The sequence below is a fragment of the Mustela nigripes genome, chromosome 6 (genome assembly GCF_022355385.1).
Source record: "Mustela nigripes isolate SB6536 chromosome 6, MUSNIG.SB6536, whole genome shotgun sequence".
NCBI lineage: Eukaryota > Metazoa > Chordata > Mammalia > Carnivora > Mustelidae > Mustela > Mustela nigripes.
This window is the reverse complement of record NC_081562.1, coordinates 34,113,218-34,139,695: the sequence shown is the minus strand read 5'-3', so window position 1 is coordinate 34,139,695 and position 26,478 is coordinate 34,113,218. Positions and strand designations below refer to the sequence as shown.

General features: G+C 36.4%; 1 protein-coding gene across 3 annotated transcripts in view; it reads right to left on the bottom strand.

Moving 5' to 3' along the window:
* Positions 1 to 6,327: 6,327 nt before the first annotated feature.
* Positions 6,328 to 26,478, bottom strand: part of SLC6A15 (solute carrier family 6 member 15) — a 43,800-nt gene continuing 23,649 nt past the window's right edge. For 2 of the 3 annotated variants that reach the window (XM_059402383.1, XM_059402384.1), the window contains exons 3-12: positions 25,418 to 25,575; positions 24,928 to 25,054; positions 23,390 to 23,571; positions 21,889 to 21,999; positions 18,001 to 18,242; positions 17,699 to 17,891; positions 16,269 to 16,461; positions 13,310 to 13,469; positions 9,235 to 9,397; positions 6,328 to 7,680 (exon numbers count right to left, since the gene is read on the bottom strand). In XM_059402383.1, coding sequence (XP_059258366.1) covers positions 7,309 to 7,680; positions 9,235 to 9,397; positions 13,310 to 13,469; positions 16,269 to 16,461; positions 17,699 to 17,891; positions 18,001 to 18,242; positions 21,889 to 21,999; positions 23,390 to 23,571; positions 24,928 to 25,054; positions 25,418 to 25,575 — 1,901 coding nt within the window. In that variant the 3' untranslated portion in view covers positions 6,328 to 7,308. Of the gene's footprint in view, positions 7,681 to 9,234; positions 9,398 to 13,309; positions 13,470 to 16,268; positions 16,462 to 17,698; positions 17,892 to 18,000; positions 18,243 to 21,888; positions 22,000 to 23,389; positions 23,572 to 24,927; positions 25,055 to 25,417; positions 25,576 to 26,478 lie in introns of those variants that run through there. The other variant, XM_059402385.1, reaches the window with a different exon arrangement.

Sequence of the window (26,478 nt, the reverse complement as noted above, 5' to 3'; positions counted from 1 at the left end):
CTAGCTATATAAATATCTATTATCTATATTATATATAGAGAGAGAGAATTTGCATATAGCCTCTTGTAAACTCAGAATTCATATTTTTTAATAAAATGTTACCCAACCTAAAAACAGAAAAAAAAAGTGGAGCTGCTTTAGTTGAATAGAAGAGGGGGATGGGGTTGAGTAGAAGCTCGATCTACTCCCTCCTTAGGCACTAGGGGCTCCATAGATTAAAAGCGGAACTGATTTAAGACTGTACTCGCCAGAGGGAGCACCTGAGTGGCTCAGATGGCTAAGTGCCACACCCTTGGTCTCCGTTCTGGTCTTGATCTCAAAGTCATGAGTTCAGCCCTGTGTTGTACTTCATTCTGGGTGTGGCACCTACTGAAAGAAAGAAAGAAAAGAAAGAAAAGAAAGAAAAGAAAGAAAGAAAGAAAGAAAGAAAGAAAGAAAGAAAGAAAGAAAGAAAGAAAGAAAGAAAAGGAAAGGAAAGGAAAGAAAAGGAAGAAGGCAGGCTGTATTTTCTAGCAGCTGCCCCTGGGAGTGGAGCTAAAACCTAAAACTTTTCTAATTATTTATTCACTGACTGATGATAAGAGTTAAGGAAAAGAGGACAGAAAAGTGCAGGAGTTCACTACGGCCTCAAAGTGGACAAAGACAGAGGAAAGACCCTGGGAAGACGTGGTCGGCTTTAAACCTCAGTTAAAACTATATGGATCATCCCAGACTTAGGATGGTTTGACTTATGAGGCTTCAGCTTATGATGGTTCGACTTTATGATGTTGCAAAAGCCATATGCAATCAGTAGAAACCACACCTCTACTTCTGAGCTTTCTCCAAGCTAGTGATACATAGTGTGATACTGTCTCTTGTGATGCTAGGATGTCACTGTCAGCCACAGCTCCGGGTCAGCCACGTGATCCCAAGGGTAAACAGCTGACACATGACCCCTACAACGGTGTTGTTTTTCACTGTCAGTACAGTATTCAATAAACTACATCAGATATTCAATAGCTTCTTGTAAAATAGACTGTGTTAGAAGATTTTGCCCAACTGTAGGTAACTGTAAGTTTAAGTTAGGCTAGGCTTAGCTATAATGTTCAGTAGGTTAGATGTATTCAATGCATTTTTGTCATGATATTTTCAACTTACAATGGGTTTATCAGGATGTAACTCCTTCATAAGTCCATTCATAAATATCTGTAAATACCCAGCTTAAATGGTGTTCTTAGAGATTAGGATGCAATAGGTAAGTTCTCTCTACCTAGCTGCCCAGGTCTCTCTATATTAGAGCTCTTACCTGGAATGTTCACACTTCACTGTTCCAAAAGCCTGAACTATAATTTTCAGTAGCTAAGTCTCTAAACTTTCAAATCCGTATTACCTAAAATATATTGTGCTTCATAAAACATGAGTAATGGGTGGGAGCTACTTTTCCAGAATTCCATAGTTTCTGCTAAGCACTAACCCTGCTCTCAATTAGTTCCCATGTGGTTTTTAAGACGAGGCTGCTGTTAGGGCTACACTCTAATGTGACAGCTCCTAGTTTTCCTTTGTGTGAAACCAGCTGGACAGATCTGAAACCTGGACAGCACAAGGCTCCAAGTCAGCCTTGAGAGTTAATCAATAAGAGCAGACAAGGCTGCCATGCCTGGCTGATCAGCGAAGGGCATCACAGCATGGGAAAGGGAAGCAAAGTCCCACAGTCTGTTCATCCATCTAGTGCACACCAGGAAGCTCTTCTGCCAGAAACATTTCCCTCTTTTCTCTGAAAAGATCAGAGCTGACTGACTCATCTTTCTTTAATGATATCACATAGGAAATACTTTTTTTTCTATTAAAAGACAAAGACTCATTCGCAGATAAATTACTTTTCACTCTGATGACCGGAACAGTGTTATAAAGACAGATTCAGAATTTTCAGACTATTGTCAGATAATGATCAGCATTATTTTTATTCAGAAATAGGACCGTTTAATGCCAAAAAATATTTCCTCCCCATTACAAGAACTTCCTTTGTGTCCTTGACGTCAAGTCCCTGAAATTACGTAATTATAATAACGAAATATTTGTGTCTTAATCATTTACAGCTATTGAGTTCCCGTGAGACAAACTACTTGTGAAATTCCAAGTACTTTTTCATCTAAATAGTGGCAAAATCTCTCCACTAGAGCTTGTCAGCACTATATGCATTACAAAGTTTACTTCTGTGATAAGAATAAAAAAAAAAAAAAGTGATGCTTCTATCACTCCCATTCTGGAGGTGTTTTGCTTACTCTGCCTAAAAATAGAGAAACAGTCTTAAAAGTCTTATCTGGAAAAGTTAGAAATGCAAAAACTTCAAAAACTTCAAAAAATTCAAGTTTAGGATGTGGACTACTATATTTTCTAAAACCATACAGAAGATAAATTAACCACAGAGTGATGGCAAAAAGTATGTGCTGTTTTGCTATTGTAATTCATCTGTAAAACTCAAGAGGGAGGCAGCTTCATCTACTTGTTTTGGTTGGGGTTTGTTTGAATATAAATATTTTATGAAGAGGTGGGAAACAATGAAAAGTGGAAGGGTTTTGGATGAGAAAGTGCTATTTTTAATGGATGTGAGTTACAAGCTAAAAAGTGAAAATAAAATAGATAATACATTCCATATCATGATAAAGTGTGCATTATGTAAGTAATTAGATTTATTTTATTAAACCTAAGTCTCAGATTCCGTTTATCAGTGACCTCACGTGGCTAAAGTAATGGGGAGTAGACCGTCTTTTCTGGAATGGCTGATTGGTTAGCTGTTTGGTTGTCCTCATTGATACAGTGCTACTTCAGACAGTAACCCGGAAAAAAGGATTGAGGCAATTCAATCTCATAGGATTATAAAAGGCTGAACTGAATGGCTGATTCTACCTAACACTGTATTTTAAAACTATATAATGAATAAACTTTGATTTGATTAGTTAAGCCGAGAGACTGGGCCATCCAGGTTCCCTCTTTTGCTCAGAGAGGGCATCTGTTTTGTTCAGTTCTGTCAGACATTGACTTAACTGACCCTAAGTGATCTCAGATTGATCCTTTTAATATTTATTCAAATTAAAGCAGAGTTTTAAAATGAAGGGGGGGAAGACGACATAATCCTGACAAGAGAGAGATACCACCGCTCTAGGGAAAATGAATCTAGACTAGGCATCTGCCCGCATGAATTCTGTTGACCTGGTCTGTGAGGTGGGTAGAAGCCAGTAATGAGCAGATCAGGTGAACACATGGCCGCCATGCTTAAAAATGCTTTACTCAATCTTTACAAATTGGTGTACACTAGAGTATTGTGTTCTGCCTTTTTGCTTTTCATAAGCGTCCCCTTAAAGAACAGTAAAATGACATATTTTTGCAACTCTTTGAAAGGCTTTTTCTAAAGAAAATTGTATTCTCAGAAATATAAATGCCACTCTCTTCTAAAATCTTTATCTTCCTTACTATGTGACGTAAGAATATATTCTGAAAAGGCCACGGGGCGGGGTAGGGGCGGGGAGGGAGAGTAGCTGGGCTACCACCACTAATCTCCAGGGCCTGGTTCCTTGTACTTACATGGCACCACAGTTCTCATTGCATGGGTCCTACAGGGCATGGTTTTTGCTGTTCATGGTGTTTTTATTTTTGTTGCTATTGGTGGTTGTGGTGGTGGTCTGGGTGTGTATCTGAAGATGGCTCTGGGAATGAAAGGGGTGTTAAAGCAAGAGCAGAACCGAGAGGTCATTGACTTTAGGACAAGATAACATCCCAGTCTTATTACCTCCACATGATAGGCATTCCACAGGCAATGTTTTAGGTGGGAACATATGTCTGAATAAGCAGACAATCAGCCAATTTTGAAGTCAGTCATTTGATGAAAAACAACATATGAAATAATTTGCTTCAGTGCTAGTTATGAAAGTAATATGTTATACTCGGTAATGACTAGCTTATGGAAAGTGTTATCATAAATATTTCCAGTAGTTTTTTAGAGTTTTATGGGGGTTTTTTGGTCAAAATTTTATAGCTTAAAAAATTTGCAACTAAAATTTATGGGAAAACCCATATAATTGGTATTATTTTATTCATATTTAATCGACACAGATATGGGTCTTTTGGGGGGAGTGTTCAGGAAGCAGTGACCTGAATAGTCTCAAAAGGAGAAAGACATTTCACTCTTCAAAGCATTTTTTAAATTATGATGTCCAACTTCTATCCACCTAAATTATTTTTCTCCCCGGTTATCACAATTGCAGCATCTTCATTTTCATTCTGCTTGATTGAAGACAATTAGAGTTCATATTTACTTGTCCTTCTTTTCATCTCCTTCATACCCACGGTTCCTAACCAATAATGCACATTAGAATAAGTTAAAAAAAAAAAAAAAAGTCACGTCCTGCATCCAATCCCAAAAGAATTCACATTTACTAGGTTGGAAATACGTCTCTAAAAAGGTCACAAGAAACTCTAAAGCATAATTACAGTTAAGAAACACTGCATTTTGATCTAAAACGTTCTGGATCACTTGTCCATCTGAAGATGCATAATGAAAGTAACTCTTTCCTTTCGAAAATGCACATACACATAAACACATGGAAATGAAAAAAACGCTTTCATAAAATCATATCCTAAGACTTGCCCGAAACTAAGTTGCCCGAAACTACTAGACTCCCACCTTATGATTCGAATACCTAACAGTAAGTACTTCTCCCCTTACTTTTTTACCCACTGTGAACACTCTGTTAGCCCTATTGTCACACTCCCCAGCCGCCTTTCCATTTGAAGGTAGACAACATCTGACTACGTTACATCCAGGTACAATTTAGGCCAGAGTTTACAAAAGTAGTGGAAAGTAACACAAAAACAGGGATAGCTCATGTGCACTACTGTTTACTGATTAAATACTACACTGCCTGGGAAAGGGAAGAGGGGTCTCCCTAACAAAGAGGAGAATAAGGTAAAAATGAATGGTTCACACTAATTACAATAGCACCTTGGCTTAGTACTAAGAATAGGGTAAATTCTTGGTGGAGAGATACTCAAAGAAAAGGGAGCAAACGAGTAAATGAATGAAGAGCTGAAGAACTAAGTAAGCAGAAAGGAGAGAGGACCTTATTCTTTTCACTGTCTCATCTCATTGGCCATGTAAGGGCATTAGAAACAATTTGGCTTCTCTTCCATCACACAGGATTCCTGCATGCTTCACATTACTGTGTGCACAGAAGGAAGGAGGTCCGTTTACCAGTGGAAGGCAGGTATCCCATCTGTAGATTAAGAGCCCATGGTGAGAAGGAGCCAAGAGAGATAGTGCTATTTGACAGTCTTTAGACATGATTAGCTAAAGGCCAGCAGGTAAAGTAAGTATTGGCTACAGACTTTTTAATATTGGGGAAACTTATAAAAAATAGTGCTTCAACACAAAAATATTATTCTTTCAACTTCTGAAATAATGAGGCAGACCTATGTGCCTTCACATGAAACAATGTCCAGGATACAGAGATAAGTTAGATCCAGAAGACAGAACACAGAATGCCGTTATTTGTGTGATGCGTATACACAGAACATTGCCAAAAGGATACATAAGATACTGGTAATGGTGGTTGCCTTTAAGGATGGAATTGGGTGGCTAGGAGAAATATTGGGAGGGAAATTCACTCTACGCCAAATTGTTATAATTTCTGAGCTTTGTGAAATGTACACACATTGCCTATCAATGAATATTTTTTAATCTTAAATGATACAAAATATAATATTAATATGTAAAAACAAAACCAAAAGTTTTAGTCACCAGTGTAATTATATTTTAAATGCTGTGATGTAGTCTGATAACATATGTCTCTAGCAGACCAAACATATTTGGCCAAAAATACATTAATGGATATGGTATGTGTACTACCTTCCCTATTTTGCTGTTGTATTCATTGTGATTTTTTAAATGTGATGAATATAGCAGTAGGACAGTTATAAATCAAAGTCCTTTACTGAGATGGGAGTCAGTTGGAGTTCTGCTTCATCCACTTTCATGGATGCCAACAGTTTCATAAAAAAGAAATCATCATAATTTCTTACACTTACTGACTCCACAAGCAGTCAACTGTACACATGGTCTCCTAGGAGACTACTTTTTCAAGAACTATGAGACTACGTTAGAACACCATTCAATCATAGTACTTTACTTCCCTTTTATCTCTGAAGTGGTGGTAACTCTATTAATCAATCTATTAATCCCTCTTGGAATGCAATGATTAATTATTACACAATGCCTAAGTGCTGGCTGAAATGCAAGATAATCCAACTCAGGTGATACAAGAAAAATCAGTGTGGAAAACAAACATCATTTTTAACTTCATTTATTTGTAGCTTAAAATGTAATGCCATACAATCTTAACAATCACTTAAAAAAGGATTTATATTTGCATAAAACAGAAGCAAAACAGAAAGATATGAAATAAAATGCCATCTTGCTTCAAGTTTTCAAATCAGTACTTAGAGTACTAATATACATCTATATACATTGCAAGTATATATAAATATACTATGAGTAATCTTGAAACCACAATAAATATCAAGTAGGTTTTTAGGCACATGGCATAGGAAAATGCAGAATCTGCATAATTCTTGAGAGTGCTGAGTGACTCATTCTTAGATCATTTTCACACATATATTTTACACAAAATATACAACCATCGCACACATGATCCCCAGTCACCTTCAAATCTAAACTGTCATCCAGCATTAGTGCCTTCTTATTCTTTGATACTATTGCTCTATACAGCTATTACATAAGAAAATATTTTGCAGTTTTCTTCAGTTAATTGCCTAAGAAGGTCTCAATGCTACCAAAATAAGTACAGCCTATCTACACAATATATTCACGGAAGTGTGCTTAGAGGCACCAACTTACAGAACTGTTCATTGTAATACTGGGAGTTACCCTCAAGGCAAACGTAAATTTTAAATTATGCCACTTTTGAATTGCCAATATTATTAAACCAGAAATTATTAGAAACTGAGGTAACGCCTGTTTTTTTTTTTTCTTTTGAGATAGAAATGCTTGAAAAAACACCAGAAGTATTTTTAAAAATTCTGACAAGTCTGGACCTCAGTCACTATAAGCTCTGTCTGCAACTCTCTGCGCAAATGTAAACCGAAGAATCCGAAGGAATGCTCTAGTTGAATGTACATGTACTTAGGATTAAAGATCACAGCCAAGGAACACCTGAGATCGCCCTCTGGTAAGTGAAGCCTAATGCTTCTCTTAGTAGAGCCAATGTTCATTGATAAAAATGAACCAAATAGAGCCCACTGATAGTTTCCTCCCAGCTACAAGTCAGATTCTGGCATATCCGGCATATCTGCCATCAAGTACCCTATTCCATAGCGTCCATTGGGAGCGGTATCCAGAGTAGGTGATCCACTCTGTTTTCGGTAAATATTTTTACCAAAATTTGGAGATGACATCTCGCTGGGTATCTTCCCATGAATGAGGCTTGCATCATCTCCCTCTAAGTTTACAGGCTCTTTCAGGACCCTTCCTCTCTTATAGGTCACAGATGCTAAATTACCAGAACTATTGTCTATTAGGTTGCAGTGACGAATGACAAAGACGGCTGGGACGGGGAGAATTGCCAGGACCATCAGCAAGATACAGACAACTAGTCCCCATGTTGGATAGCTCAGAAATTCTTCAGATGCCTGTGAAAGCCAAAAAAAAAAAAAAAAAAAATCATTATTGACGATCTTGCTCTGTAAGTACATGAAAAAAAATTATATTTGTCTCAGGTCTATAAGCAAAGAGTCTTGTGATATGCTCTGACCAACAGAACGCTGCAGATCAACTTTAAAGGTGAGGAAGGCCTTGTGAGTTCTGCCTCTATTCTGTGGGATGTTGCCCTGAGTCCATTATGCTACGAAGAAGCCAAAAATGAAAGATTACATAGAGAGTGACTGGCCCTCTAAGTTCAGTCAACTGTAGGAGTTAGCTCAGGTAAAGCCTAGAGAAGAATGACCCAGTTCACCTGCAGAACGCTGAGAAAAATAAGTGAGCACTGCTCTCAGTCATTAAATTACATGGGCCGCACTGTCTTTCTAAAATCTGAAAATCTAACTCTCGAAGCACACCTCGTCCCAAGGGCTATAGTAAGGGTTAACAGGCTTGTTAATGCCCCAGTCGTGAATTTAGTTGTTATATAGAGTTATTGACCATAGAACAGTTAAAGGTCAGAGATATCTCTGAAAAATAAGCATTCTGGAGGAATGGGGCGGCTGGATGATGGGACATTGGGGAGGGTATGTGCAATGGTGAATGCTGTGAATTGTGTGAGACTGGTGAATCATAGAGCTGTACCCCGGAACAAATAATACATGGTATGTTAATAAAAATAAGCAATTTTTTAAAAATATAAGCATTCTGATTTTATAACAATATGTATCTTTATTATGAGGTAGCATAATTTAATTTTTGCATCTTGAAAACAAATTGAAATGGTCATTGCTAATATATTTCCTTCAATATTTATTTCAGTTATGCCTTCATGGCTAATGCACATGTTCTTGTTACATAGTATCTAGGATATGATTTCATAAGTTTTTTTTTTTTATATGACATGGCTTTTTTTAATTAATTTATTTATTTTCAGCATAACAGTATTCATTATTTTTTCACCACATCCAGTGCTCCATGCAATCCGTGCCCTCTATAATACCCACCACCTGGCTCCCCCAACCTCCCACCCCCCCGCCACTTCAAACCCCTCAGATTGTTTTTCAGAGTCCATAGTCTCTCATGATTCACCCTTCCAATTTACCCCAACTCCCTTCTCCTCTGTAATACCCCTTGTCCTCCATGATATTTGTTATGCTCCACAAATAAGCGAAACCATATGATAATTGACTCTCTCTGCTTGAATGATTTCATAAATTTATATAGGAAAAATATTGCTGGTGTTTTGTGCAATATATTTTCTAGGGTCAAAGGCCCCATAATTATTGGTTCATCTATGGTGACATAAACACAGCTACTTTGGTGAGAACCAAGTCCATGTTTCTCACGTATTAAAAAAAATCTTCAATCTGTAACAAATCATGCATGTCTGGGGCCAAACAAAATATAAATCTCAAAATCCTTGCATTAAAAACAACACCATTCATTAAGCAGCAAAATAAAGTGTGAAGAAAGCAAAAGACAAAAACCCCTAAAATAATATTTACATATATTTTTTCATCTAACTTCCTTATTTTCTATTTTACCTTATCTTCAATCCATGCATTATAGCCAGGAGGACTTAATCCCATATTCACAATGCTGGCTATTAGCAATGATAATAGCATTAGAGGAGAAATATATTTCCACATATAGTAGTAATATCTATTGGGAACAAAGCCCAGCATATCTTTCAGGTCTTCCACAAATCTAAATAAAAAGAAAGCACTTAATTATGCCTCGAGTCAATTTTTCTATACCTTAAAAATGTGCATTATATCAACAGTTTGACAAGGGTTTAGCTAAGATACCCTATGACATTGTATACAGAATCAAAAAATCATATTGGGAGACGACTTAAAAACTAAGAACACTTAATAAGTAAAATGTAAACAGTTAAGTACTGTGAATTTTGTTTGGTGAAAGCCCTCTTAAACCAACTGCTGAAGGGTGTCTTGGGTGGCTCAGTGGTTGAAGCTCCTGCTTTCAGCTCAGGTCATGATCCCAGAGTCCCAGGATTGAGTCCTGCATTGGGCTCCCTGATCAGCAGGGGGTCTTGCTTCTCCCTCTGCCCCTTTCCCACCTCTCTGCACCTATGCTCTCTCTCACACAAAAAATAAAATCTTTAAACCAATTTCTGAAAAGCCTCCCACTGATGACTTTCTACTCTATAAACACAATATTCACAATACATTAAAAATTCCTTATGTCGGGGCGCCTGGGTGGCTCAATCATTGGGCGTTTGATCATGATCCCAGGGTCCCAGGATCAAGCCCTGCGTCGGGCTCCCTGCTTGGTGGGAAGCCTGCTTCTCCGTCTCCCACTCCCCTTGCTTGTGTTGCCCCTCTTGCTATGTCTCTCTCTGTCAAATAAATAAATAAAATCTTTTTTAAAAATTCCTTGTCTTTTTTTTTTTTACTTAGCAATAATTACTTCAAGTCATCCAGTATCCAATCAGTGGTTACATAATGTAAACTTTCACTCCTTGTCATCGTCTGTTTGAACTGAAAGAAGGTCCACACACTGCTGCTGACTGATGTATTTCTCAAACTCCTTCTTCATCTCTACGTTCCTCTCACATGTCTTTTTTGTTTCTTCCAATTTTTTTGCTCAGTCAGCTGGAAACTTTATACTATAGGAATCCCACAGTCTGGATTTTGCTATTACATCCACACAGTGCTGCTTCACAAGCGCATCTGATCCTCCTACTTCCTGTAGATTAGTACTTAGACTAGTAACCATTAGGCTTATGTTGCTGTTTTAAGTAAGGTTATTACGGTGTTATTTACATGAAATAAAGTTCACCCTTTCAGGTATATTACGTTAACACTGACAAGGCGTAGTCATTACATAGTGGTCTATATCCCTCATTGTTTGTCTAGAGATAATCACCGCCCACCCACCAGTGCTTGCCCCAATGTTCCAGTAGATTATTTGGTTGTGTAAAGACAGTTCTCTAGCAGAGACTTCAAAGAGAGCTCATAGTAACTATATTTCCTAATTTCTTGTATGTTCATAATTGTCTGTCTCTGGCCACTATACTTGAACGTGAGAGTTGCTGGTTGAAAAGTTGAGAGTTGTAAATATTTCTAACTACCCTAATATTGTTAACACAAAGTTTGTTGACTATCAGAGTGTTCTCTCATAAATAATTTTGTTTTGTTAGTTAGCTTGAATGGCCTTTTTTCTTTTTTCTTTTTTTTTTTTGTCTTGAAGTAAGAGCCTAGACTACATCCTGGTGCTGGCTTTTGTCTATTTTTCAAAGTGTATCATGTGCCCTTTCATCATTCAGGTTGTCACTTATTTCAGGCAAGTTTTTCAATTACAGCACTTAGTATTGCTCTGGCCACCGTTTTTAGAGAACTTCATTGTTGTACACACGTGGAGTCATCTTTAACTCCTGTTCCTATTCCTTTTCTTAGCTCCTTTGTTATTTCTCCTCCTTTTTTAACATACTATTCCAGAGAGAGAGAGATAGTGAGAGAGTGTGAGCAAGGGGGAGTGGGAGAAGCAGACTCCCTGCTGAGCAGGAAGCCTGAGGTGGGACTTGATCCCAGGACTCTGGGCTCACAACCTGAGTCTAAGGCAGATGCCCAACAACTGAGCCACCCACATGGCCCTAGTATTTCTTCTCGATTAGAAAAAGTATTTTTTGATTAAAAAAATTATTCCTCCTTTCTAGCTTCTAATTCTTGTGGAACTAGCCATTGTGCTTATTGTTGTTGTGTTTTTAATCTGATCATCATTTCTGAATATTATTATTCACATTCTTATTCACATTTCCTGAGTTCTGTCACCTGTTTTCAAATCTTCCTTTTCTCCAATTCTCATATTTCTGGATTTTTAAACAACTGATATATGCTATTCTTTTTCTTCTTGAAAAATATATTTCAACTCATTTTTTGAAATATGGTTACTTTTCCATCTATTTTGCTTGTGTGCTTTTGTTGTCTGCAGGGATCTATTCTGCTCCTTTCCTTTTTTCAAGAAAATTTTTTCTTAAGATTTGACCACATTCAAGGAAAATAAATTTTCTTGTATTTTTAGACACTAAGATATACACTAAAAAATGGCAGAGCACTTTTTTGGCATTTTCAAAAAAAAGATTTCTATCATGGAAGGTTATTGTTAGGCTCGTAGGCAATGTATGCAGAGTACATTACCTCACATACAGTAGGAATTTAATAGGTGCACAGATAGTAGGAATTTAATAGATATCAGTTTAATAACTACCATTAGTAGTAGTATCACTTCTGCTGTTGTTAACTGTTATTATTTAGGGACATTAACTATTAAAAAGAGATAATTTGTACTATGACTATTGTAAATTACAAACTGTATAAATGGAAATCTAAATTACGACCTTATTGATCCACAGATCAGTCCAGTAACAATATCAAATTCCAACACATTGAAAGTTAGGGGCAGGGATATCTTGGTATAGAGATACCTAATTTTGAAATTAAGGTCTAAATTACAATCCTGGCTCTATAACTAATACACTTGTTCTCCTGTACAACCAAGGCCAATTTTCCACCTATAATATGGATGATATTAGTTATCACAGGGTATTTTTATGAGGATTCAGATTTAATGTACGTCAAACAGCTATTACTTCTATTGCCATATAGTACATGATTATTAAAAGTAAGTCTCCTTCCCCTTCCTTGCCTGGAGCTTTTGACACTAATAAAAACATTCATCAATCTTGTCACGAAGCTCATTCAATACCAGTAATATTCTCTATGTTGTTTAAGAGAACTCTGGTTTCCATGCAACACATTCCTCCTTCACACAGACCTCTAATAAGCTTGCCAATCTTATTGCCTTAGTCCATATATGTTAACTAAAGGCAATTTTTTCAAATATTGTACAAAATCTCCAGTAAAATTTTTCTTCTGAGATGACTCTAATGCCTCATTTTAATATATATATACTCATTTTAAAGTATATATACTTTCCAACATTAGAGGTTTAGGCATCTAGTTGTTCAAGTAATGACTCCACGTGAACATGAAGTTTGTGCATACTAAATGCCATACATGCCTCAGAGCAGGATAGATCATTTCCCAAAACTGACCTGCTACATAGGACGTTATATAGCATAATAAAATAAGGCATTATGTATCATAATAAAATAAAATTCCTCCCATAAAAGAGATTAGCAAAGTAATTAAGAAGGCAGGCTTTAAAGTTAAGCAGAGACAGCTATGAATCCCAGGTGTGCCTCTGCCCAGGGGATGAGCAAGTGACATGGGGTGTCTCATAAGCCTGAGAAATGTGAAATATGGACAATAATAATAACACAATTTAACAAGGTTCTTGGAGCATAGCTATTACTCACTAGATCTTGGAAGTTACTATTTGATAACTAGAATTAAATAAAACTTCAGAATCCTAGATTATATTGCCATCTGCACAATTCTATCTAATCCACCTAATAGGGGAATATACTTTATTAGAAAGGATTGAACAAAGAAGAGCATACAAAAGATTTGATTTTGTTGCAAAGATTGTTTCCCTCCAGTCATTTACCCCTCCTCTTCTAAATGAAAAAGATATTGACAATCGGTCTTCCCAATATAGAGATGAAAAATGAATGCCTAAAAGAAATATACTTACTTATCTATGCCATAAACAAAGGATACAGCAATATTCTCCAAAATAACTACAATTAGCAGAGGCAGTGTAGCAGAATAATCATCAAACATGGTAACGAAGTAATTTCCAGAGCGTTGCACAAATATCAGGCCGATACAAAATGCCAGAAGACAACAAATAACTGTACAAAAGAAATAGATGAAAAATTAAGTTTTTATTCAGTCCAGTCTTTTACATTTAATTATGAGTTATTACATGCAATCATTGTGGTCTTCACTTTTATAACTTGTCAATGTTAAAAGCAGGCAACACCTTTCTTGATACTATGCAATATAATACATTGGGAGTTTCCCGGATTTAGCCCCGTATTTAATATGAATCCATTGTAAGAGAGTGACCTTTGACCAGCTACTATTACTGTAAGAGCTTAAAGAGATTTCTGGGATCCATATAATATTCCCATATTTATGTCCGACTCTGTTCTCTCACATACTTTAGTAGAGAAGCTTTTAAAAATAAAAGATGAGGGGTGTCTGGGTGGCTTAGTTGTTGGGCGTCTGCCTTCAGCTCAGGTCATGATCCCAGGGTTCTGGGATTGAGCCCCATTATTGGGGTCCTTGTTTAGAGGGAAGCCTGCTTTGTCCTCCCCCACTCCCCCTGCTTGTGTTCCCTCTCTCATCGTGTCTCTCTCTGTCAAATAAATAAGTAAATTTTTAAAAATAAATAAATAAATAATACAAAATGACTATGTTCTATTTCTCAGCCACCTTTAAGCAGAGATGTAAAAGAAGCAGAGCAGGTACTGGCTGTTTGGGAGGGGAGAAAACAGACATCCTGGGGTTCAATCACATGGCGGTTCCCTAATAGTCTCCATAAGCATGGGTTAAGTGAAGTTATCACCTCCATCTCTTAAGCACAATGCTAGTAGTATGAGTCGCATCATACATAAATGGATGTTATACATAAACATACAAGGTAGAGAAGGAAAAGTAACAGTTACTTGGAGTCTGTCACATGTGGAAATATTTAAATGCTTGTCCCAGTATATTGCACGCGAAGTCTCAGAGCTTGAACCATAGGCCTGTGTCACATTCACTCTCGCCTACTTACACTGTGGTTCATGGCGAACATGAAGAAAGCATACTCTAGGTAGTATAGATAGTAAGAAATTGGCTGGAGATTTGAGAGTAAAGGTTGTTAAGTAACGTATCTAAGTCGTACTGTACTATCAGAGAAGACGAAAGCGCATCTGGCCAGGGTGATGGAGGAACGTTTCATCACAGCGAAGTATGACTTTTTAAGTATAGGTGTGATCCCAGAAGATAGGTAATGGGAAAAGAGAGGACATTCCCCTTTGCTCTGACCAAACAGGATCTCCAGTGGGGTTCACCAAATACTACCTTGTGTGTTTATTCCCACTATGCTGTCGCTCTTCCCTTACTTTTGCAAGCCCTCTTATTATAGGAGGGTTTAGATACGGGGCACAGACGAGGAAAGCAGCGAAGATGTTGTGTAGTACGCACATCAGGTGGGATACTGGTAGCTTTGAATTCAATAGGAACTTCAGAAGTGGAGACTGCCTTTTTGGGGAGAAGATGAGGAAGTTTCTCACTTATGTCCAGCTGAGTAGAGGATATTAAGACATAAGTATTCAACAAACTGCTGAAATTGTTTTACACATACATGCACAAACTTAGCAGAGTGGTAATTTAAAAAGATACGTAATTTGAAGGTTATTTACACAGAAGTAATTTATTACTAAATCTTTCAGAGCTAAAAACAGAGCATTGAGGAACTATATACTACTGCCCAGCATTCAATATCATAAAGATATAGATACAGTATAGAAATATTTCCCAATTTTTTTTTTTTTTTTGCATCATTACCAACACTATGCCTGCACTCTGGTCTGGCTGGATTTCTTAACAGTTCCCTTTATCTCTGCTTATATATGTTAAACTAAAGCTATTACTAAAGCTCTCCTCTGACCTCTGCAAGACTCTTCCCCTTTCCAATTCAACTGCCATCCCGTTCACTGAGAGTTTCATCACATATTCAGATGACCCTCAAAGCGCCTTAATTCCTGTAACATGTTAAATCGCTACTATGTCATCTATCAGTATAGTACATGGTGTAAGTCTTATATACCACATTTGGTTTTGTTATCAGTACTATTATTTTTGGAGACAAGGCTCTCCTATATCTCTCTCTCTTTTATAATTTCTCTTATATCCTTCAAATGCAAGGGTGGTGCAGTACAAAATGGGAACTTTTTTTTTTTTAAAGGTTTTATTTATTTGACAGTGAGACAGAAAGAGAGAGAGAGCACAAGCAGGAGGAGCGGCAGGCTATGGGAGAGGAAGATGTAGGCTCCCCTGCAGAGCAGGGAGCCCAAAGTGGGGCTTGATCCCAGAACGGTGGGATCATGGCCCAAGCTAAAGGCAGTCACCCAACCAACTGAGCCACACAGAAGCCCCCAAAACTGGTACTTTAATAATTGCTTCCAGATTGGACTTACAGTAACTGTAAATATGGATTATTTTATTTTATTTCCTACTTACAGATACTAACTACTAGTAGGCTACAAGAGCTATTTTATATGAGAACTGAACTTGGGTTTATCAATTTCAATGATGCACTTTTTGGAAAAGGAATATTGGATCTGAACTTTTAAAAATAATTACTTGTTTCATTTACAAAATTAGATATGAACATTCTGTGACTTCATTCTATTCATAATAGATTCACGATAGTGACATTACTATTAATAAAAAGTAATATAAGTAATCACCAAAAAATAATATAGTCTACATTGAGTCTATCACTTGCATTGTATATAACATACAAATAAAATAAATAATAGTAATACATATTAATAACTGGGGATTAACAAAACACTTTCCACTTCCATCTGTGACCTCTCACCAAGAGAAAATGGCCCGTATCAGTTCAATGAGAAGTCAAATACCTAGAAACTCACCAGTAAGAATTTCTTTCCTCACTTTGAAAGTGTCCACAACAGGCGTGATGATGCCTTCAATGGTTCCAAACATGCTGCCAAGCCCTAGATTTACCAGCATGAGGAAGAACATCACTGACCAGAAGGGGGAGGCAGGGAAATGCGTCATGGCTTCCGTAAAGGCAATGAAAGCTAAACCAGTCCCTTGAACAGCCTGTAAATTATACAAAACAGCAACATTAGTACTGAGCAATATTAAGGGATGGCTATATATATCAGTCACAGAGGGGAGGGAATACTCAGAACAATGCTTGGCAGTTACTGGAAATAGATAGGCTGATATCATGCTGTCTCCTGAGAAACTACCTCTAAAGAAAGGTTGATTGTGTTATTTCATAAACACAACAGATAGACCAGAACTTAAAAAGGAAGAAAAACAAAAACTTTAAAGGTTAAGTTAGTAAGTAATTTTTTCTTTGCTGAACTCAAAATTGTTATGATAGCTCCATCCATAACTTCCTGCATGTGAGTCTTTATGTTTTGTCTTATGTATGGTGTACGCTATCTTACTGCAAGGGATCAATGGACCATTTCTCCATTATATTTCCCTTTTTGGCAATAGAGCAAAAGGGTAACAACCAATACAGTAACAATTATTAATGTTCACCTGTTTCATGGTTATTAAAATAAATTAAATTAAAATACAATTTTTTTGGCTAAACAAAAGGAGTTAATCGTGACTCATCAAACATAAATATTAAAATGGCTAAATATCAGTTATGTGTCCAAATAGTTGTGCAATATATAAATGATAGTCATAATCTAAATTTTGTATTAAAGATCAGACTAGGGACGCCTGGGTGGCTTAGTCAGTTAAGCAGCTACCTTTGGCTCAGGTCATGATCCCAGCATCCTGGGATCGAGTACCATACCAGGCTCTTTGCTCGGCAAGGAGCCTGCTTCTCCCTCTGCCTCTGCTTGCCATTCTGCCTGCCTGTCCACTAGCTCACTCGCTCTCTCTCTCTCTCTCTGACAAATAAATAAATAGATAAATCTTTAAAAAAAAAAAATCAGACCAGAAAAAGTATCAGACTAACTTCATTTTCTATGACAAAAATCAATTTATATTCATATTTTACATTTTTGCAGCTGAATCAGGAAGAAGGCTTTTTAAAGTAAAGCAAATATTTATAATTTAAGTACATTCTTTTGATTTCTCTCATGTTTTCCTCTTTACTTGTTTGTTTTGTTCCTTAAATTCACCACGTTAACTAACTGGAATTAAAATAAAAACTTTAAAAGTATGTTCTCTGAAATGAAAAATGTGAATTTTGAAACAGCATAATCTTCTGCCGGCATTTGAAAGGTCATTTTCCTAAAAGAAGTCTTCTGGATTATGCATATTTTACCCAAGTGATAATTACTGTATTGCTTAAACAGAGGCTACTCACTTTATTTAACTCATCCTCGATTTGACAGGAATTGAGATGAAGAGCAGGAAATTCTTCTTCTTTCACTTTTTGAATGATGTCATAAACTAAATGATAATCTTCTGCAGTAACGGATGAAAGGTTGATATGATGAGGAATAATATCCTTACTAATATTGCCCATTTTCAAAAATTTTACGATCATTTTGGAATTTCTAAAAAAACAGAACAACATAATGAATGAACATCAACGGGTCCGGGGAGGGGGGTCATACTTTTTATATAATTATACCATCAAAAGCTAGAGGAAATTAATATCCATACTCTGCTATGCATTTCTCATTTATGACATTTGCTTTAAAGCCCAGAACTGCAAACACCACCAATGTTGCCAGGACGGATGTAAAAAAATTAATGAAGGACACCAGAACAGCATCAAAGTGGCAGTTGTTGTCTCTTTTGTTGTAGCTTGAAAAGGCGATGACGCCACCAAATCCCAGACCTAAGGCAAAGAACACCTGAGTAGCAGCTTCTCTCCAGACCTTGGGTTCCAGCATCATTTCAAGCTGTTTAAAATTAAACATAATAGAAGTCAGCTGCAAAATAGTACTTCAGAAAAATCTACACGGAATTAGTTCTACTATCTAAATATATCATAATGATATTTATGCATCCAAAGTTTATTTAAACTGGGGGAATAATCTGTTCTTAGTAAAAATAACAAAGTTTTCACTTAGTAGTGAGACAAGAAATATGAGTAAGAAAAACTAAAGACAATCAGGTAGATGGAGATTTTATTCAAATGGAGACTTTCTACTTCTATAGGAATTTTTAAGTTATCTTTAAAATAAATCAAAAGGACTATTTTGAAATTAACTATCTTCAAATCATTTCCTATTTAAGTCTTTGTTTTCTTTCCAAAGCAAAATAAGTTAATTACCAATAAAATCTCATTATTTACCTAACACCCTAAGTTTTGTGTTTTCTGGGGGTAGTCTAATAGTCAAGGCAGCTAATAAGCAGATTATAAGCTTGGGAGAGTTAACTATGTACTTCTCATATTCATGTATGTATTAGGCATCCCTTTCAATAGTTTTCTGAAAGCTTTTTCTTTGAAAACTGAAGCACTTCCACTACATCATCTCTAAGACCCTTTTGGAGTCAAACGTCTACAGTTCTGAACCTGTGCTGAACATATATTTCAAGGAACTCTGCTTTACTTCTTGGACAATTATCACTGTACATAATCCAACTTTTTAAATGGAACAATTAATATTAGCCATATCTGACACAGATGTCAATAAACAGGTTTGATTTGAGTAACTAAAGTGTTTAAATTGGTATTTTATCTCTTTTTACTATTGCAACGAGATTGCCCTCATGGGGGGCAATGTCAAATGTGGCTAAGAAGATGAGTTCCACAGTTTCAGATCCTGAGTCTGCCATTTAATACCTGTAAATGGTATAATCTCGAATAAGGGGCAGCTCTCCCGGAGTTTCAGCTTCTTCAAATGAAAATGGGCACTCCCAAGCCACATGGCACTCTATCGCATCCTCTACCACACTCTAAGTGTTCAATAATTGTTGATGTATATGAACTGTACTGGTAGGAACACTGATAACCACTTTGCACGGATTATTTCATTTAATCTTCAAAACAATCAATGAAATTTGTTGCTACCATTATCTGAATCTTGAAAAGGTTAAGTAACCTGCTTAAAGTTACATAACAGTTCTGGGGTAGAGAGGAAGTATGAACCAAAGTGGACTCCAAAATGCACATTTTCTCAAATGTTAGGATTTTTTTTTGTTCAAATATAGTTACTAGGATTTAATTATTTCTGTTACTAGTTACTAGGATATATTGCCCAATTTCAGTTCAATTTATCAATTTTAGTGACTATTACTGAAATTGAATATAATACAATATTATATAATATTGTAATAGTGTTATTATAGGCAGACATCAAACATAATCACACCTGTATTTATAATTTCTTAAAATTTAACTGAAATATGCATACTGTTTGTTGCTCTTTGCTACATTACCATTCTATCATTAAAACTGATTTCAAATACACTCAACTATCTATCTCTACTTTAACCACTAGATGGCAGACAACACCCATTTACTAAAGACATTATTCCACTTCCAATTTGGGAACTAAATCTCCATTCGCTGTTTTGGGGATAGTTTGTGTGTTTTACTTCCCCCTTGGACAAACAATGTAAATTAAAAAGTAATTGATAACTTATCGTTATTATGACCTAACACAGAATTTTATCTATAGTCCATGAAAAGTGAGCTGAGAAACGAATTAACTTTAATAATGATTCCTAGTCCCAGGTTAAAATGTCAATAATGCCATTGTTTTAAATATGGGGCCATGTAAAAGTGTCATATTAAAGTAGCTGAATCCTAAGATAGCTATTTAAATCAAATATTTAGAATTATGTCACAAGCAATTGCCAACTTTTTTTTTTTTTTTTTAATTTGATAGGGAGAGAGTGATCACAAGTAGGCAGAGAGGCAGGCAGAGAAAGAGAGGGAGAAACAGGCTCTTTGCTGAGCAGAGAGCCCAATGCAGGGCTAGATCCCAGGACCCTGGTATCATGACCTGAGCCGAAGGCAGATGCTTTAACCCACTGAGCCACCCAGGCACCCCAGCAATTGCCAACTTATATAAGGTGATATTCCAGAAGTTCATATCAAAGCTGGTTGTTTTAAAATCAGCAATCTTTTAGATATTACAATATAAATATTTTTCAACCATAAATATGGCCCATTTGAAGCCAATTTAAATTCTAATGCAGCTATATAGTCTATATATCTTAACTAGCTATTCACAGAGGAGTTGCAACAACTCTAAATGCTAACCAGGACTTTTGAATTAGTCAAGAAAATCAGATACCAGTGGCAGCATTTTTGCTACTAGAGAATGAACACTCAGCTGAAACCTGATACCCAAAGAACACAGCCTCTTTTACATAGTATCCAGGCAGCTGCCAGGAGTGACAGAGAATTCCAGGAAAACTAATTTCTGCCCAAATCCCACAGCATGATGCTGGCTGCACATTCACCCTTCAGGTAACTTCCAGTTTCTGAACTAATTTTTGAAACCTGATCTTTATAACTCCATGTCTGCCTATAATAGTGTTAGTGGACTAATGTAATGAGGTGTTAACTTCATGTCAGGGAGTAACTAAATGTATCTATACCTCAAAACTTGTTGTTGTTTCCTGCCAAATCACTATACCAAGACCAGAAGGACGGATTAATAATCAGGTTCAAGGTGCCCAGCATTGAGTTCAGCTCTAAGAAGGATGAAAGAACATAAACTCTGAACCTTTTGTGGAGCCTAATGAGAACTTTCCTGAAATGTATATGCATTTACAAAGATTACAAAACTTCCCAAACTCGCCACTGTAATTATTATTCTAGGAGGCACAAAACCTCAAAACAAGAACATGGATATTCTCTGAGACAAGATTTAGAGTACAGAAGCCTGGGTTCATGGCTCTTAGGCCTTCTGTCAACCTTCTAAGACATTAAACAAATTAATATGTTCATTATATTTCTCTGGTAAGATCTTATTATCGTTTTTTTCAAAGGGGTCAATTACTAAAAGTTAAGAGCCACTGACATTGAGAAGGAAGCGGAGGAAAGATGGAAAAGTCCTGGGGCGCCTGGGTGGCTCAGTCAGTTAAGTGTCCAACTCTTGATTTGGGCTCAAGTCATGATCTCAGGGTTGTGGGACGAAGCATCACCACAGACTCCCTGCTCAGCACTGAGTAGGCTTGTCCCTCACCCTCTGCTACCCCCACCCCTGGCTCATGTTCTCTCACTCCCTCTCAAATAAATTAAATAAATAAATATATATATAAATCTTTTTTAAAAAGATGGAAAAGTCCTAAAATTTATCAATGTAAAAAAATCAGAAATTAATTTACTATATAAGGAATTTTTAAAGTTCACATAGTGACTGTCACTCTAGAACTAAAACGGCGACATTTAAAATTGGAAATGGATGGATATAATTATGGATATTTAAAAGCCCTGGTTTTTCTAGGCTGGTTAACATAACAGCTATAATTTAAGAGGCCAGTATACATATGTTAGAACGATTATGCTTTAAATCTAACTGTGGGAACATGTGAACAGTAAACAATGCTTTTATGATCATAAGCCTTAAACAGAAATGCAGTACATACCTTAGGGGTAAACATGTGGCGGATGCCATCAACTGAACCATTTAAAAGGAGTGCTCTGATTAGGAAGCATATAAGTACCACATATGGGAACAGAGAACTAAAGTACATGATCTACAAAGAAAAAAAAAAAAGTAAATATCAGTGAGACACACTAACGACTGTATTCCTTTCGGTAGTTAAGATTATATTTTATTCTATATTTTGACAGTCTCTGTTTTCATAGCATGACTAATAGTACTATTAATACGTTGTATGTCCATCATATTAGAGTGGCTTATTTGTCTCAATGGAATGTGATTTATTTAAGATCCTATTTAAGATATAATGAGAAATAGGGAACCTCTATTACTAACACTGCTTTAAAATAGTCCACAGGTATGATGTAACTTGAACAGTGTCCTTTTCTTATAGTTCACAAGACAAGCAAAATTTAAGAGAAATAATGGCTACTTTCTCCCTAATTCGTACTTTGATTTTAGGTAAGAGCAACAGCAAAAAAAAAAGAGTCCTTTTTTTTTTTCATTAATCAAAATTCCATTGTAATTCTGTAAAGCTTCTGGAGTAGAGAGCGGGCCCCTGTTAAGACTCCTAAGACTCTGAATAATTAACAATGTCAAGGTTTAACTTCCTGCTTCACAAGTGTTCACACTCAAAGTTACGCGAATGTTTATCGTAGAAAAGCAGTTGTCCTGACCAGATATTTACTGCTTCCTTGACATCTCAGCATGGAAGGCTAACAGGTCTCTACAACTTTTCAGGTCCAGAAAAAGAACTTCTGACTTTCCCCCAAAGATGTCCCCACCCGTCTCCGTGTCAGCAAATGGGGTGACCATCCATCTAGGTGTTAAAGTCAAACATCCAGACGTAGTCCTGCCCTACTGGTAATACTCTCTGAGTTTCCAGGCTACCACTCAGGTTATCTTACTCCTGAGTCATGCACTCCAGGGATCTTTAACACAATTGCAATAAAATGTGAATTGCTCTCTCTTAAGCTGCAAAGCCTCTCTAAAATTAGAGTGCCTCCCCTTCCGCCCCACCACCCCTTCCCCCAACTGAGCTCTGCCCCTAGGGCCTTGCCAGTGGCCTCAGACTCAGCTCTGCTGCTTCAGGACCCAGCAGGGCTGCACCCTAGGTCTGAGGCTCTCATCTCCTGGTCTGTAGGACTTGCTCTCCTGCTATTTGTGTCTCACCTTCATCACCAGTGAACTGAAACACGGGGGTCAATGGAATTAACAGCAAAAATACAAATCTTCTAGGTATTAACATAAAATTTCAAAAAATTTCTTTGATGAAATAAGGAAAGATTATGAGTGACTTTAGCTTTCACTATAAAACAGTCTTTATGTTCTTTCTTTTCATTTAAACAATTATTATTTAACTCCCTAAAATGACATGGTCCTTGTAGCTTGTCCACAGACATTTCTAGGGGAGCCTGAGGCAGGCACCATACACAGGAGTGGTGATTAGCAGAAGCAGGAGGGGCTCTATCTAGCATACTAACTTTGCCAGAAGACTGAATGCCTCTGATCATAGCCAAGCAAACCACAACCCAGGCAGCCAGCAAGCAGACGGTCATCTTCCAGTTTAAGCCTCCACTTTCAGAAATGGAACTGGAAATATTCAGGGCTTCCCTGTACCAGTAATAGGTGGTGGCAGAACTTTTTTCACATTCCGGCTCGACAACTGTAGAAAGAAAGATATTACAATCATTTCAGAGGAAGAGTAATGGCATTTTTCTTCTCCCCAGTAAGCCTGTAAATCAGTCCTTAGCATTTCCTAGGAAAGTACTATTAGTCTAGAGATGCATTTAAATTCACAGTAAAAACTCAATTGAGCAAAGTTGTGAAAAATCCACAGACATGTATTCTTGCTGGTGGTTTTTATTACACATTTCTGAAATAGGAAATGTGTAAGCTTTTTTTTTTTTAATCAGAGTAAGTGAAGCACATCAGGTTTATAGCCCCGTCCATGCCCAGAATTATTTGACTGACTTCCTGTGACAGAGTTGTCAAGTATGTAGCTGCTGGTCATTACGTGACTCATGAAATGAAGCTAGTCTAAAGTGGTATGTGCTGTAAATACAAACTGCGAAGAAAATTTCAGAGACTTAGTCCAAGAAAAATAATGTAAATGAGTACATCGATAATTTTTATATTAACTATTTATTGAAATGTTAATATTTTAAGAAAAACATTTCCCCTACTTCTTACTTGTTTCAATGTGGCTACTAGTAAATTTTAGACTATATATGTGAGTTGCATTCCAAATTTACCAGACATCACTACTATAGGGAATTGTCATTTATTTAAAATGATTTTTAAGGATTTAAAAATAAATGATGGGAAAACTATGAAACAATGGAACTAAAGGCATAAAAACAATTACTTCAATCCAAATTCTTTTTGTCCTATTTTCTACATTATTTTTATTTATTTATCTCCTCTATGATTACTTGCAGGTCTTTAAAAAAAAAAGAAAAAGAAAAGAAAAAACTTGTGTTACTGAAATATAGTTGACATAGAATGTTATATTCATTTTAGGTGTACAATATAGTGATTCCACAGCTCTGTACGTGACGTTATACTCACCACAATAAGTATAGTTACAACCTGTCACCATACACTTATTGCAGTATTACCATCTTCCTTATGCTGTGCTTTGCATCTCCATGACTTACTTATTTTATAACTGAAAGTTATATTTATTTTAACCAAAATTTAAGGCATCAAGAAAGATGTACAAAATAAAAACTGTCAAAATTAGCAACTGAAGGGTTATGATATTTGACCCTAATGTCACACGGCATGATAAAATAACTTAGGAAGAGCTAGTAAAAATTAGATGGTGGCATCAGTCTTCACTCTAAGTATGCCAATCCTAAAAGTGAGAGAAGCTTGTTATGACAATTTTGGAACGATTTTTCGACCTTGTTTTTTTTTCCCACCTTATTTTTAAAAAAGAGAAAAAAAAAAACCTCAAAATCTCATCAGCAACTTTATGATCGTTCTATACCGAAACACTACAAGATACAGGTCTTACAAGTGTGTGAAGCATTTTTCACCAAAGGACATTGATCCCAAGGAAGAGGTTGCTGAAAAGACTGAGAAAAATAAAACAGACTCCAGCCAATGATGACATTGTAGTAGAGAGCCACAAAAAAGCACACCTGCAAAACAAAATAGTGAGATGACATTACACCTCCCATGCCCCTTCCTTTGGAACAAAAATGAAATGCATAAAACCCCATTTAACCTATTAAAAATCCTCCTCATTTCACTTTTATTTGGGACACCTTATTTTTTCTAAATAGATGTCCATGTTAGATCTTAAGAACATGCATTATCAAGATGAACTGTGTTAGTATTTACAGCTTGGTTAGTGTATTAGCACAAATTCCAATGGTGTTTTTTAAAAACCTGATTAAAGAGTTGAATGGAAATATACACTCAAAAGGTTTCATTTAAATGCAAACTACACAATTATAAACCCTGTAAAAGTTATATGGCATGTACCATACTAGGAAACTTACTACACAACTTGCAAATCCGATGCCACCCAGTTTAGGGCTTATATAATTCCACACACCAATGCTTCCTCGCCGAATTCTTTGACCCACAGAGAGTTCCAGGAAAAAAAGGGGAATACCTATTACCAGTAGCAGTATTAAATATGGCAAAAGATATGCACCTACAGAGACAAGAACAAATAAAATAGATGACATTTTCAACAGTCACAGTAGAGAATACACTAATTTTGAATATTTCATAAAATATTTGAACTTCTATATAGTATAATTACAAAAGACTCTAAAGAAAATGCAACTTCACCATTTTAACCTTTCTAGTATTTGAAACCTGAATGTGACTGCTACATAGAGTTTCTTTTAATAAATAACTATAATAAAAATGAAAATATAGGGGAGCCTGGGTGGTTCAGTGGGTTAAAGCCTCTGCCTTCAGCTCAGGTCATGATCCCAAGGTCCTAGGATCGAGCCCCACATGAGACCCTCTGCTCAGTGGAGAGCCTCGTTCTCTTCCTCTCTCTCTGCCTGCCTCTCTGCCTACTTGTGATCTCTGTCAAATTAATAAATAAATTTTTTTTTAAAAAAGTGAAAATATAAAGTTTTAATTTCATTTTATTGAAAGGGTAAAACAACTTCATATTCCATTTTAAAAAAACTGATTCCTTAAAATTAATTATTTTCTCAGGTAGGTTCCACAAATTCCTGGAATTCTTACTCACACAATGCTCATGAAGTCATTTATTAAATATTATTCAAACTCAACTAAACATGCATTCCAAACTAGATAAATTAGAATGAATGAGATTTTATAGTATTAAAGTTTACTTTTTCCCGTAAATAACAATAGGGGAGGAAAAAATGGCTGCCTAGATTGAAAAAGAAAAAAAAAAAAAAAGGAAAAGAAAAAGAATTTCTACCTCAGACAAATGTAATTTTTTTCCTATATATACTTCATTTAAAAAGTAAGTTTCAGGGGCGTCTGGGTAGCTCAGTGGGTTAAAGCCTCTGCCTTCAGCTCAGGTCATGATCTCAGGGTCCTGGGATCGAGCCCCACATTGGGCTCTCTG